We start from the raw sequence: 15,378 nt of genomic DNA on the forward strand, positions 1-15,378 counted from the left end.
CTTTGCGGTGCTGACATTTAAAACGTTCAGATTTAGTACAAAGCTCATTCAAGTAGATGACGGATATGACGTTAGCAGCCTAGTGGCGTGACTTTTTTTCCCCAAGTGATCCGCCTAGTCCCGCCCTACTGTGTTGTGATTGGCTACGAAAGCCCATCCGGTAGAAAAAAAAAAGACACAGCCTAGTAAGTGCAGTAAGTGTACGCTTGTATGTATTCACCCAATACCACCGACTGAATTACTTGGGAGGAGTTCGAGTCGTATCTTTGATTCATATGTATCTTATGACTTCATGCATCGTGTTTATCTTTGGTCTCAAGCATTGAATCAACATGAACTTGACATGAATGAACATTGACAAGTCCAGCATTAAAGTCTCGCCCACGGTGCGCGCCAACATCTCGAACACGCGCTTTCAGTGAGTCATTCCAGACCAGCATGCACCGGGCGAACATTTTTTTTTCGGGTGGGTGGGATTTTTTGAGAGGCGTTGCCGCACAGCGAATACTCAAAGATTATATACCCGCCGTTGGTCACACATCTTCATAGATTGCGCATTTTGCCGCCGCGTAAAGTACAGTAATCATCAGAGTTTAAAATATTCCAAGAAATAAAGATTCAGCCATGGCCAACTACATTCACGTACCGGACGAGGCTCCTGCTGTGCCCAAAATAGATGTCACAGTTGACGAGAGAGACTACAGATCTGGTGCACTGAAGCTGATTAAGGAGCTGAGACCGAACTGGAAGCCGTCCGAGGTCAAAGTCAAGGTACCGTTTATTTCATTTTAAACATGTTGCTGCTAAATCTGCTTAGTATGGGATGTCACCGTAGTCCAAATAGCTAAAATACTCCTTTCTTTGTTGTTAAAGTTGTATCACATTACGAAAACTGATCTTATCCAGCAGCATGTACCAATGAAAATGCTCTTGTTAGCTAATATTAACGTTAATTTGTCGAAAGAGCAAATGGCACGCGAAACAACCTGTCATAATGACACCAAAGGCAGCTAAAATCCCAGGAAGTACGTTAATGTCGCTATTTTAAAAAAAGCTGTTGTCTTCCAGGGACAGATGGTAGACTATTTCTCGACTTTTATTGTACCTCCGAATACACTGCAGTAATTTTTCCACGTTAGGGTTAATGTTTTGCCTTTGCAAATAGCATCTGCGTCAGCTCGGGTCACGATCAAACGGTGGGAGTCTCTCGCCGTTCTTGGCGCAGCCTACAAACTCAGACAAACCTGTTCTTTTACGGTGACGTTACCGCAGATATACAGATTATGTTATATTGAGAGAATCATTAGACACTTTCTGTGAGTATTACGTGTTTCTTTTTTCAAGGAAATTAATTATCAAAGCTGCAATTTAGCTTGGCTTGGAGGTGGTTCTGCAGATCGAGGGAGAGGCGTGTCTGACAACTTAGTAAAAAAAAACAACGCATCGTTAAGCATAGGCTACAGATAAGTAGAAATCTCTTGAATATTCTCGTAAACTTCTTAAATAAGAATAGATGACAAATAGAGCATGACTGTATTATGGCTGTACTCTATTTACTTCTCCCCAAGTGGCTTCCTACCAGTGCCAAAACTGAAACAGGACTAGCTTTCAGATGAAACAAACAGAAAATGGAACAATATTCCCTAACGATTCTTAAGGTACTCAACATTACACTCCAACCATATACTTAGAAATGGACTTATTTTCCTTTCCAGGAACAGAGTGGGGGTGTGGCTCCATTTGGTAAACACAGTGAGGATGGGAGGAGGTCACATGCTTTGCCACCTTTGCCTATATTCATCAATGAGAGCAAAGTGGGAGCTCAGCAAATGCCTGTCATTGCTTCCTCATGCAAAATAAAATTCCTGACAGTCTCGTCATTCTCGGTCAATCCCTTCTAGAGTGAACAATTAGGGCTGGTATGTTGGCTTCACTCCACCTCTACCAAAAAATGTTCCCAGTTTCACAGCACATCAAGTTCAGCTTAAATCAAACCATACAAGCCCTCATTTTTCATGACTGCTTTCATTCCTTTTCTCTTCTGTGGTTTTAGTGTGCCAGATTCCAACTCCTCTCAGAACTTATGTAATACACAGAACAATGTAGGTTTTCAGGCAGAGCACTTCAATCGTATAATATGCAGGATTGGCTTATAACTGTGGGCGTTATGCTAGATTGTTGCAGCACTAGACAAATTCAGATATTTTTATCCTCACTGATTGACCTGTTCTCCACTCTTTCCTCTACTTGTCTCTGCAGTTTTTCACAGATGGAATAACCAATAAGCTGCTGGGCTGCTATGTGGGGTCAGTCATGCAGGATGTGGTTCTCGTCCGTATTTATGGCAACAAAACTGAGCTGCTGGTCGACCGTGAGAACGAGGTGAAAAGTTTCAGAGTACTACATGCACACCGCTGTGCCCCACGACTATACTGTACCTTCAACAATGGCCTGTGCTACGAATTTCTGCAAGGAACTGCACTGGAGCCTGAGGACATTCGCAGCCAACCTGTTTTCAGGTACCTGAAAATGTTTTGTTATGTAACTAAGAAACTCAAGGTATGTTTGTGGAAAGTCATTTGACTTCCACGTAACCATAGTATTGTTAGTTTTTGTCACATGTGAACACACCCACGAGACAATAGTTTGTGCATGACAGACTCACGCAATCTAATTAATTCAGTTATTTAAATGCATTTTATTGCAAGTCAAGTCACAAAACTCGAAGTGCAAGTTGGCTTTTTTTCTTTTTCCCTTTTTTCTCCCTCCAGTCTTCTTTCTTTTCTCCTTTTCCAAAATGTACACAGCTGCCCCATCCGGTCCGACCTCCACATATGCACACATGGAAAAGTCCTCTCAGTGGTGATGCAGTAGCAGCTGTTAAAATTCTGAAAATTTCTAATTCTGACAAAATGGTCCCTTACCTGGTCAAATAATTCTTGTATCTGGTTTGAAAACTTGAGCTGAAGTCGAGCTTGAACATGTAAAAAGTTTGAGTGCTAAAATGCAATGAAGTAAATTATCTTACAATTTAGAATAGTCATTTGCTTAAACAAAACCAGTACATTAAAACATTATTAAGTTTAAGTTCATCCTAATAGCAATATTTTTTAAAAAGATTTTTTTCTGTAATCTGAATTTGTTAGTTTACTTTTTGACAAGAAAATACACCTTTCCTTTTATGAATAAAATCATTTGTTCTACATCACAATTTCATTGCTAGACTGGAGCATGGTCACATTTTACTGTTTGTTGCTCTTATTCAAAGCCTTCAATTTTCTGTCTCCTCTGCATTGCAGGCTCATTGCCAGACAGCTGGCCAAGTACCATGCCATTCATGCCCACAATGGCTGGGTGCCCCAGTCCGACCTGTGGCTGAAGATGGGCAAGTACTTTGCTCTCATCCCCAAGTACTTTGAAGACCCTGAGCAGAACGCCAGGTGAGGCCATCTAGAAGATTATAGTTGCTGAAATTTGTTTTCTCTGTTGTCCTTAAAATGTTTCAGTACATTAATGAACATTTGAAAGGCTGATTCACTTTCACTCTTGCGATCCCAGCTGTTTAAGTTGTGTACCCACAGGCTATCTGCAGGTTTTGAATAGCCTGTATTTAGACCAACAAAGGTTGCTTGATAGTACTTGAGCTTGAAGTAACCACTACTTTGAAAGCCTGAATAAAGAGCTAAAGTAAAAGCAAGAACAAATGCTTCAAAACCAGTATATTGATTGAAAATATATTTTGGAAGTATAAAGCAACTTGATGGACAGTGTGAGATTAACATATTAATAAAAGACCTTATTAAAAGAAAAAGCAAGCCCTGTAATAAATAGGTTTGAAGAACTTATATCACGAATTGGAAATCTTCAGACCCTTTTAACAAGAATGTTAGTTAAAAAATGGAGTCTTATTACATTGTTAGAGAACGTAAGGTTTCGTCTGTTGCGTATTTCTGTCCTCGGTTATCCCCTCGTGGAACTGTGACCTCTCTTATCAGCGAGTCACAAATGAGCCAAACTACCCCACATGCAACAGCTCAAGACAAAAGTGTTTGTTTTTTACCAGTTTTTCTCGTCTCACGTGTTGGCGGAAGTGCGTGGAATTTATAGCTCCGGCAGGTGTGGCTTCAATTTACATCTATGGCATTCCAAGGAGGCAGCTCAAGATAATGATGGATAGTTTCTCTCTGAAACATAAAAGAGCAGCATCATTAAATATATAATAAAAAAGTCAGTTAATCCTCACACAAACAAAAAAGCTATCATTAACAAGTTCTCTTGTGTTACACTTGCTATTGCTTCCTGTGGAACGGGTCATTAATGTTACACATAGTTGGCACAGTGACACTTGTTTTCTTAAAGCCGTATATTACAGACATTGTAATTCTTAAATTCATATCTATCTTCATATTAAAAGTGAAGGTTACATAAGTTCCCTCTGTTCAGTTTGCGTCAGTACCAACACAAATGAGTACAGTCTAAGCACTTTGCCACCATTATGTTTCAGTTGTTCCAAAATTGCGTGGGCTGTAACAGCTACCTCAGTCTGTGTTTGCACCGAAAATGGTTCCAAAACAGACGCTGACTTTGTAGGCTGACATCCGTGGAGGCCGCCTAAATATTAATATTGAGAAATGCTGAAAAAAACTTTGGAAAGACAACTGCACCTGCAGAAGCTCCCACTGAGTTTCGTGTACCTGTGTTGAAGGCAAAAACAAACAGGTGGAGAGCTCCATTTTGTTTTAGACCATATCTTTCCACAGAAGTCTGGTGCAGCAAAATGTTTGCATAGCATGACAAATTAGCAGCTGGAGAAAGGTAATTTGCATTTCTTTTTGCGGTTGTTTTTTTTTTCTTTTTTTTTTTTGTTTATTTTTAATAAAGCCATTTGGAAAATGGAAGCTGAAAAAAAAGTTCAAAACTCCTTTATTCTTTTATTTCTGTTGACCTTTACAAATTGTTTCAGTTGAGCTTATCATTATTTTCTGACATGTTCCCATCTGGGTCAAATAAGGTTTTTATCAGAGCGGCTCTTGTCATGCTTTGAGAAGTGTGTTGTGTGTATTTGCAGTTAAACTGATTACATATTGCACAAATAAGAGCCTCCCCACCCAGATCATGTGGTTTCTTTGTTGTGGATTCATTGTTGTTGAGATTGTGTAATTATGAATTAAATCCTTTTCCTTCCATTTTTGCCATTTAAATTCCACAAAGCCTGATCGTAAAATTAGAGCACATTATTTGTTTGCCTCGCTTCCCTTCTGGTGCTTTTTATTTTCTGTTCCTATTTCACCTCAATTTCTAAGTCGACTTTCACAGTACTGACTTCACCTCCTTCTGGCCTTCTGTCAATACTCTTCATGCTCCTACCTCTTTCGATATTGTGTACTCACCCGCTGTCTCTCTCTGCTCCCTTCAGGTTGAGCATGGAGGTGCCCAGCCCACGGTGCCTCAGAGAAGAGCTGGTGTGGCTCCAGCAAAGTCTTTCTGTGCTGGGCTCCCCCGTAGTTCTGTGCCACAACGACCTGCTCTGCAAAAACATCATTTATAACCAGGAGGCAGGTGAGTATAAACTACACAAGAGTAGTCACAGACATTACTGTGTGACTGAACTGTGTTGTAGTGTGAACTGCATTGGTGCCTGCGCTCAGGTAGGATTGCATTAAATGCACTTCATCGACGCTAGTCACATGCTTCACTCATTGTCAGTGTTTGCATTGGGCTGTAGGAGTAGAATTAGAACGGTCAGAAAAGACGGTCCTGTTATTTTGACTCTCTGTTTTGATGGAATCCTTGTTTGAAATGAGGCAAACACAACCCATATTAAAGTGGTGTGTTGACTGATAGTGATTGGAAGGTGGGGCAAAGTTATGTGTAACTGTCTCCAATAAAATTGGCAATTACTTGTTAACGCAACTCATTTCTCCCATTCCTTTTTAATAAGAACCATTTTTCTTGTGCAGAAGTTCATAGTGAAGCCGTTTCCAATTTGGATTTCATTCTTTTTCTTAAATTCTGTCTTATCTGCCGTTCTAATTCTGTGGTAAAAACTTGGAGCATAAATCACCAGTCATCAGCCTGAACAAACAATGCCATGACATCATACCACATATCAAGTTTCAGTTTTATTGACAGTGCACATATTTTTGGTGCTTTAGCAATGTTGCTATAATTTTTTTTTTTTTTTTGATGGACTTTAATGACACCAGTCAGTGAAACAAATTCTGCAAAGATCTTCTACAGATTACATCTGTGCATTACAGCTACACATCTACAAAGTCTTTGTAGTAGCGGAATGAATGGCAGAGTAAACTGGTGAGAAAGTACAAGAAGGGGGGAAGGGGGGAGGGAGGGTTTCAGGGTTTTTAATGTATGTGGGAGGTGGGTGGGGGTGTTTTTAAGAGCTGTCAGCCCCCTCGTCGGTTTGCGACGAGGGGCGGGGCCCTTCTCACAGCTCCTTGTGTCTAGCCTTTCTCCCCTAGGAATGACAGCCGAGGCTGTGGCTGCCCTGCGCCGCCCTGCCCTGGGGAGGCAATGGAGAGAGACAAACCGCACGCACAGTCGGCTCTGAGGGCCCTCGCGTAGTCTGCCCACTGCTCAGGCTAATCGGGATGAGTTCATGGCAGCAGTAGGAGCCACGTACCTTCCTATTTACCCTCCAGTGCTACTCGCCCACCAGTTGTCCCTCTGACCGTAGCTAGGCCACTTACGATGCTGGCTATTACACAACTGTCTTTATGGATTGCTGTAAGCTGTAACGCTACTTTCCGTCACTGCTCCTTATTGCGTCAGTATTGATCAGTGGTCAGACCAAGTAAGTGAAAGGGTATATCTGGTGATATTCTGTATTTTTCTAATTGTCAGCACTATGAAAAAAAAAAAATCAAAGCAAACCAGAACAGAACTGACGGAATCTGACCAACAAGTGTTGCCTGTCTGGTCGAAACCCTAGCTATCTCTCTGTGCCTTGGATCTCCATTGTTATACATGACTATTAAAAAACTCAGTAGTGAGCACACACTGTTTCACTGGGTGACATTATGATGAGCACACACAATGTAGTGTTAATCTGCAGATTAAATTAGTCCTCAATAAATCCACTGTTTAAGTAACATTTGCTGAATCCTGCAGTGCCTGGCTGTTTTAGGAAACTACTGAGCCTTTTTTTCAAAAATGGAAACAAGCATTTGTGACCCCTTTATTTTGTTTAGAGTTTAGTTTTCTGGGGGAACTATTTAGCCTTTATGGGATTTGCTGACAGTAACAAGAATATAGTATATCATCAGATTCACCGTCTAGAGCTGAAACATGCTTCTGCAAAATTATGGGGAAGTACCTTGGCAGTCATTTGAATGTTCATTAAAAACAAGTGCCGATTGGTCTCACTGGAATTGGGGAACACATGGACACTCATTAAATTCTTGCATGCCCACTTGTACTGTACGTAACATCGCCCTGAGTGCAACTCTGATACTAAGTATAGATCTCTTGAACAGACATGTTTTAGTCGATGCAGGACATTTTTGCGTGTTTGCAGACTTGCAGAATCATGTTTCAGGCTTCAGTAAGTAGGTTATCAGTGCTTCTTCTAGGAAGGATCATTGATTTAAAGCCAGAAGAGAAAGGAATTTTCCCTTATCCCACTACTTCTAGATTAATAACACGTGTCTTAACAAAGCAAACACAATATTAGCACACAGAGACACACACACACACACACACACACACATACATGATAGCCACAGTGGAATGGGCACCACAAAAGTCCAAGAACTACAACTTTTAAGCCATAATTGCTGGATTTTTGACCGCGCCCACTCAAGCTGTCCAAACCGTTTTTTGGAGTAAACCCAGTCCCTATCTCACCGTGCACTTACAGTCTTTTGTTAAGTTGGAGAACAGAGTAAGCATGAAAAGAGACTGAACATCTACCATGCTGCTTCCTGTCATGCCTGTTCGGCTGTTGTTGCTGTAGTTAAAACCACTTGTCTGCCAAGCACGACAGCAGAGACACCACCACTTCCTGTATTGATAAAGCCGTAAACAGAAGTGGTGAAAACTCAGTTTTCTTTTTTCATCTTTTCAGAGATGTTGGTAAAAGTTTAGAGTTTACTCTCAACAAGTGCTGGATTACATCTCTCTTTTCGTCTCTCTTTACTTTTTCTCAGCCTGCAACTCTTGCTTTTCTGCTTCTTTCACTTTCCTCAGATGTTTGCAAAGACAAAAAAAAGAAAAGGGGAGGAAAAAAAATCTGCACACATTTTACTCGGCCCCAAGGGCCACAAAATCTGCAGCTCAGCAGCCAACAGGAAACCTCTCAAAGGTTCTGTCACTTGCAGAAGCGGCAAAGGTGTCACGCGATTGGGTTCACAGCGGACCAATGGGAAGGGAGCATTGGAGGGGAGTGTTGTGAGAAGGGGAAGTGAAGTTTCATGTGTGAGGGGGGGGAAGAAAAGGAATGGGAATTTGGCAGCAGGGCCTGATGTTTCGACACTGTGCGTGGGAGCAAGAATGGATAAAAGACCAAATATGTCAGTGAGAGAGTGAGCATGTGTGAAAGATGTGTTTGCCCCAACCTTTTCATCTGCTGCACAGGGGGGCTATAGCCACTGCCTGGAGGTGTTCAGTTGTGTCCCGCTAGGACCTACACGCCGGCTGGTAACCCACCTCAAAGTGTCTTTCTCTGTAGTCCAGCACCACCTCAAAGACTAATGTTCCACATGTTAGGGCAAAGAAATTAGCCAAGGCCAACAAAAACAAGAGATTTCAGAGCAGAGACATATAATTACATCTGTTGTTCTTCAAAGTTCCATTTTCTTTGGGTTCATGTCTCTGTAATAATGGGCTTGTAGGTAAGGGTTTGTATTTTGAGGTCAAACTTCACTTCATGACTGAATGCTTCACCCTTTGTTCATTGTTTTAATGTAGACACTTCATATTTTCAGTGGCCGACATATATGCAGTCAGCAACACATTATTTGAACCTTCCTCTCAACGCTTTAAGCACAGATTTGAACTTGCAAGTGGATGATTAGCAATAATTATCAGCAGGCTTCACCCATATTTCACAGGCAGTTAAAGAGACACGTTTGCAGACAAAGGAGAGCGTATTTTTTGCGAACGTAAGCATTAGTGGAGCACTCGAGCTGTGGATTCTTTGCACAGAAGCTTTATTTTTATGTTTTTTTTTTAAACTAGGCATGTCTTGAATTTCTAGAGTGTATCTGAGAGCTCTTACTCCAGTTGGCTCTCAGCAGCAACATTTAAGTTCTGAGAGAGCATATATCAAACAGTGTGTTGCTGTACATTTGCTTTGGCAGCTCACTGTGCTTTCTTTAGGCCATGTCAGTGTCTCTTTGTATTTTACTATTTTCAGCCCTATGTCCCTCTGCTTTTAATTCCCTTTTCTCTTTTTTTTTTTCTCCCATCCCTTCAGAACATGACTTTGACTTGACTGTTTTCCCTTTATTCTCTGCATGTATCCAAAGCAAAGCCAGATGTACTCCCTTTTCTCTCCTAGATGTGTGTATGTGTTCCGTGTGTTGCATTAGGATTTGCACATTTTCATCTCTAGCTAATGTTTCCCAGATGCATATTCTTGGCATTAGGCTGATAACCCAGTTACTGGTACATCTAATCTCTTCATTAAAATGTTATTGAAGATTGGCGACTCAACCTCCATGAAGACGTGCAAGCTATCTGTGTGTCCTCTTTTAGACTGATTTCTCTTCTTAGGGTAGAGCTGGCATGAAAGCATAAACTTTCCCACACTGACTGAGAGCTTCTGTTCTCTATCCCTGTTGAGTCTACCTTCCTCAGATCTTAACAGCATAATTGTATTCATCCCAAACAGCATTATAGTGCATGTTTGTCAGCAGTTTGAGTCTTCTTAAGTCAAAATGTGTCTCTGTTGGTTTCCTTTGTTTCTTCCCCTGTGCCTAAGTCTCCCTCTACAGTCTTGCTTTCCTCAAAATGCAAGCTCTTACTCCTCGCCCCACAATCGGCTAACTAGCCAGCCAGTCCAGTCAGTCCAGACAAAGAAACAGAGAGGGAGAAGATATAAATATCAAAAGCAAAGCCTTGACATTCTAAGTAATTAAAGGGAAAAGTAAAAAACAAAAAACAAAAAACAAAAACAACAAAGAACATAATCATTTTATCTATGCTTCCTGTGTCCCTGTCTAAACAATGTTGCTTCTCTTTCCAGGAAACGTAAAGTTCATTGACTACGAGTATGCTGGGTACAATTACCAAGCCTACGACATTGGGAACCATTTCAATGAGTTTGCTGGTAGGTATAACTTATGCTGTTTGTTGCGTATATAGAAAGAAGTGTGTGTGTGTGTGTGTGAAGTGTGTTCGCTGAAATATGAGTGTGAACCTCGCCTGTTTATGTTGTTCCAGGCCTGAATGAGGTGGATTATAGTCACTACCCCGATCGGGACTTTCAGCTGCAGTGGCTCCGCTCATACCTGGAGGCCTATAAGGAACACAAAGGCCAAGGCAGTGAAGTGACTGACACAGAGGTGGAGATCATTTACGTCCAAGTCAACCGATTTGCCTTGGTAAGCATTTGTGTTGCACAAACATTATGGACTGTGTTAGATTACAGAGCATACTTGTGTCTGGTCAGGTTTTTGAGTTTTATAGACCAGGTCAGTGATGTTTTCCAATTGGCAGATGAGTGGTCTCACATATCTCGATATCTGTTCTCAGTTGCCACTTGAGATTTGAAAAAGAAAATGGAAAAGACCATTGGAGTTGTAATCTAGTACTGGCTCGTGGTCACCCGTATGGGTTGTGTTAGGTTAAACATGGCATGTGCCTGTCAGAATCTGTAAAGATAAGTTATGTGTAACCTTGACCCACACTGCGTGGAAAAGGAAAACTGTAGCTTTTTGCTGACTCAGCCTTTCCTTCTATTTAACAGCTGCACGGTGTCTTTTCCTCTTAGCAGTCAAAGTTAAAGGATTCAAACTGACCGCTTGTAGATCACAGTAAATGTCCTCTGGGCTTGTGTGGATTTTCCAGGCTTGTCGCCAGGTGTTTGGTCAGCAAACATGGATTGTGGTGTGATGTGGGTTAAACAGTATGGAGTGATGTGCATTATGAAAACCTGTACTACCTGCTCTAAACATGAAAGAAGGTGTTTGTGATGTGCTTGCTGATGCAGCCACCATATGGGAGGCAGCTTAATGACAACAGGTAACCTTGGTGCTCTCCCTTGAGCCACATTCTGCCTTGTTTACTGTCAAGAGGAAAAGAGGGCAGTGTGGAGGATGGGCAAGTGAAGTAATTGTATTTCTGTGTCAGCTATTTGGTGTTGTTGCCATAGGGCTTCTGCCGGCCTTGTATATGCTTGAGTGAGCTGTGTTTGGTAATTAGAAACGACATTTACTTTTGCACAATGAGTACATGCTAATCCTTTGTGTTGCTTGCTTTCTTCTCTGTATCTAGGCATCTCATTTCTTCTGGGGTCTCTGGGCTCTGATTCAGGCCAAGTTCTCCACCATTGACTTTGACTTCTTGGGGTATGTCCATCTTGAAACAAGCACATTTTATCACAAGCTTATCATTAGCTCTGCCCAGCAGATTTGAGTTGTGTAATCATATCTTTAAGAACAAAATGAAAAGTATCCAGATTGATATTATTTGTGTAATCTGTGCACAGTGTTTAACTGGTCTAATATTTTTTGCAAACGCTCATTTGTAACTCATCACTGACTTCTCCCTGTGTGTCTCCACACTAAGATATGCAGTCCTACGCTTCAACCAATACTTCAAGATGAAACCGGAGGTGGCTGCGCTGAACTTACCCGAATAAAAGGCCAATCCCCTCATCTTCTGTTCCTCCCGCTCTCCCTCCCTTCCAGCCTGCTCTGCGCCTCACATGACGACTGCAGGGCGCCCCCTTGGGGTGTGTGTAGGGAAGAGCCAGACTGACAGTCTGACCTGTTCAGTGCCTACAGGATCCCCCTCTACATGTTCTTATCTCTACAGATTGAATAGACCACACACTTTATCCAACATCTGCTCTCACACCTTGCTTAACCAGGAGGTAGCCTGAGTCATATGCACTGCAGGCGTATGTGAATAATATGAAGCCCACTTCACTGAATTTATTATGGTCATCTAAATTATTCTAATATAAATTTGGACATAACCATGATATCAGTGCATCGTATTTTAAGCTGCTTTTCTTGAAATCACTATAAATACATAGAAGGTGAAATGTTACCCTCTTCACAACCAATACATAGTAACCACCTACACGAGTGACAGGTGGCCCAAACACTAATCTGATTGCCTGGAGACACCTTCCTCATATGCACAGTCATGGGGAAAAACCCTTGATTCGCCAGCCTAACTAATGATCAAATTTATAACATGACAGCAATATAAAGCCCTGCTTTGTTTGCTGAGGAACCAAGATGAAAAAACAAAGCAAAGAAGAAAAAAAGGAAGAAATGCCAACATTGAAACTCCATTGTGGCCCTTTAATTTCATGTGATATGAGCCACAACATGCAGAAAAAACCTTACGGCCTGCCTCGTGACTTTTGTTTTCGCCCTTATTTTCCCCAGTGTTGTGCATGGGCGGTGCACCAGAATGACCATTTAGTCATTGTTGCTGTGTAGTTTGGTGAGGGCTTGTGTGTTTTGGGTTTCTGAACGGAAGGTAGAAACATTGAATTGTAGGAGAAAATTTTGTGTTTACATCTAACCTCTCCCTTGAATTAAATATTTTAGCACTGAGCAGTCATTTGACTCAAGGGAGACTTTCAGTTTCACTGTTTTGTTTCACGTTTGTTTCGACACTTGGTCTTTGTCTGAATCTTTACTGGGGACGAGCTTGTATCTCACTGTAATTTGAACATTCCATGTTCATAATGGTAGACGGGAAATTTGTTTGTAGTTCACATGATAAGTCAGCAGTGTTGGGGACTTTACTCACTGTGACGTCGACTGTGTTACATGCTGTACGAAAGAAGACCAAACCATTGCATTGTCTATTTCACGTCAGGGAAAGTTTTGGAATCATCTCTAATACTACAATACACTGCTGTTCGGTCCTAATGAGCTAAGGTCCTACCATTTTACATTCTTGTAGACCAGCTTTCATTCTCGTATTGTGATATGGCCTTGCTTACTGTCGGATTGCTGAGTCACTGTTGACATTCATCACTTTAAACTCCCAATGTTGAAATGAAGGCGTGTAGAAAAGTGGAATTTTGGTGGAAAAAAAAAAGAAAAAGAAAGTGGAGTTGGCTGTCTCAACTTGGAAAGGTTAGACACGTCTGTGTTTCGTTTGTAATGAAAGTTAAGTGTTAGTGGGACCTGAGGCGCAGGAGCACCATCTTCTGGAGAGAAAAAAAAAACCAAGGCTGCTGTCAGTAACTTTTCTTGATATTCACCATCGACCCTTATTGTTAAATGTTAATGTTTTTAAAATGAGCTTCAACAAGCCCTTTAAAAACTAACAGTTTCATCTCTTGGTTACTTTAACAAGCCTACACCAAAGTGCTGACATTTGTGTTTTTGCTTGTACATAACGCACACTGTATGCTCTTCCATGTAGCACAGAGGATTAGAATGACAGTTATATAGATTTTATACTTATTTAAGTGGAAATGTTGAAGCTGAGGTCTTTGAGAGGGTGTGAATGTTTGCTGATGCAGCAACAGATGACTCTTGGGCAAATGTAGCCAGTTTGAAAAAAAGGAAAATTAAAGTGCCAAATGAGTGCTTTTTTTTTTTAAGCTTCCTGAGCTAGCATAAAAGTCACGTGTGGTGAAACTGGTGTTATTGTTTTCTCCAAAAGAGTTTACAAATCACTCGTTTGCCCATGTGGTCTCTGTTGTAGCAAGTTTGCAAAAATCCGTGAAGAGACCATTATTGACAAAACTGGACTGTGCACTCATGTTAACACTCCTGCACAGTGGTAGCTGAGGAGTAAAGTGTTCGTCTGTGACAGCTGATTTTGTACTCACTGTTTCGAAGTTTGAAGATTAGGCCGACTACTTCCCTTCTGTCTTTAATTCAGTGTTGCATGACTTTCATGCTGTTGAATTAAGATGGAAGAATGAAGTAGTTTGAGTTCCGGCCTCATATGAATTGAAAATGTAGCCTGTGTACATCAGCTTTTAAAATCTGTGAAAATCTTCCATGAAAGTGTAGTGGATGGCTAACGGTTTGGATTTAGTTACAGGTTTGAGTTGTAAAGGAAGAACACATAAAGGGTCTGTGAAAAATTGTTTTCTGTTGGGAGTCTGGTTTGTTCACTGTCAGAACATGTTTACACATAACACGCATAAACTAACACAGTTTGTCCACCATATAATCAGAATTTTCAAAAATGCTAACAATTGTACGGTTTAAATATTTCTGATTGCTTTTAATTCCCCATCATTCTAAACTGTACATCATACATAGGTCATCTTAGTACTGCTAATAATATAAACCTCAACATTTCATAAGTGTGTGTTTCCTATTTGAAAATGTAAAAAGTATGTCCTCAAATCCCTCTGGCCACTTAAGCATATGTTTATATGTACAGTAAGCAAATGTAATATCTTTGCGTGTTCTCAAATGTGAATGAATGTACATAGAGGGAGCTCTTTTATTTTTTTGTTTTCTAGAAGTTAGTTGCCTGGGATAGGCTTAAGGTGAACTTTAAAAAATGACATTTTCAATACTGTAAACACAAAACAATAAAGTCTATTTACCCTTAGCTGTCTGTGTCTTCTGTTCATCTTTTCCTAATTTAGGTGCCAAATAGGGCTGTTTTGTGCTGCTAGCAGTAAAAAGTCACTCAGGTGGGGGATTATTGCACAACGATTTATTGAAATTTAGTTTATAGTGGAATGCATGGAGTGAAACAGCGCCCCCGTGTGTTTATGGCTCGTAAATATCAGCTAATAGTTGTGGCCAGAGACGGTATTGCATCCTTAGGGACGTCAACTGAGGATGGCGGAAGATTTAAAAAAAAGACAGAAATTGGCTCCTCTATCGTGTCTGGAGTTGTTACTCAAGTGCTACATGGTTCACGACAAATAAGTTAAAGTCAAAACAGAAAATACTTTGGAGAAGTGGCTTGGTTTCCTTAATTGCTAATAATATGAGCAGCCGCAAAGTTTTTGGAAGTTAGCTAGCAGCAATGGCGGGAGCAGGTGTGGCGTTCTTTCAACAAACAAATTGACCATCCGTGGGATAAATACATGCCGCAGGTACTTCATGAAGGACAAAAAAAAGAATGAGTTTAAACGTCAAAAACGTGAGTCAAATATCGCTACACCCTATGCCTCTTTTTGTCTTGTCTGTCTCTTTGCCCACTGGTTTCTTTCCAGGTGCTTTCATGTCACTTTACTCTGAGCCTTTCTCA

At 40.9% G+C, this 15,378-nt stretch overlaps 1 protein-coding gene across 2 annotated transcripts; it reads left to right on the top strand.

Annotated features, from left to right (window-relative positions):
- Nucleotides 1-477: 477 nt before the first annotated feature.
- etnk1 (ethanolamine kinase 1) lies at nt 478-14,727 on the top strand. Of its 2 annotated transcripts, none has more exons than XM_046378647.1 (8): nt 478-771; nt 2,260-2,519; nt 3,300-3,440; nt 5,417-5,559; nt 10,205-10,288; nt 10,402-10,562; nt 11,455-11,528; nt 11,749-14,727. In XM_046378647.1, the coding sequence occupies exons 1-8, from the start codon at nt 625-627 to the stop codon at nt 11,819-11,821; spliced, it is 1,083 nt and encodes a 360-aa protein (XP_046234603.1). In that variant the 5' UTR covers nt 478-624; the 3' UTR covers nt 11,822-14,727. The 2 variants fall into 2 exon arrangements, with proteins under 2 accessions (XP_046234603.1, XP_046234604.1); XM_046378648.1 differs by lacking the exon at nt 478-771 and adding an exon at nt 851-1,316.
- The last annotated feature ends 651 nt before the right edge of the window (nt 14,728-15,378 follow it).

The sequence above is a fragment of the Scatophagus argus genome, chromosome 22 (genome assembly GCF_020382885.2).
Source record: "Scatophagus argus isolate fScaArg1 chromosome 22, fScaArg1.pri, whole genome shotgun sequence".
NCBI classification, from domain to species: Eukaryota; Metazoa; Chordata; class Actinopteri; family Scatophagidae; genus Scatophagus; species Scatophagus argus.

Bases quoted from the DNA above. Each gene is read 5' to 3' on its own strand.
- etnk1 (XM_046378647.1), top strand. From the start codon at position 625: ATGGCCAACTACATTCACGTACCGGACGAGGCTCCTGCTGTGCCCAAA. The intron at 5,560-10,204 runs GTGAGTATAAAC...TTCTCTTTCCAG, and splicing joins CATTTATAACCAGGAGGCAG to GAAACGTAAAGTTCATTGAC. The intron at 10,563-11,454 runs GTAAGCATTTGT...CTCTGTATCTAG, and splicing joins AAGTCAACCGATTTGCCTTG to GCATCTCATTTCTTCTGGGG.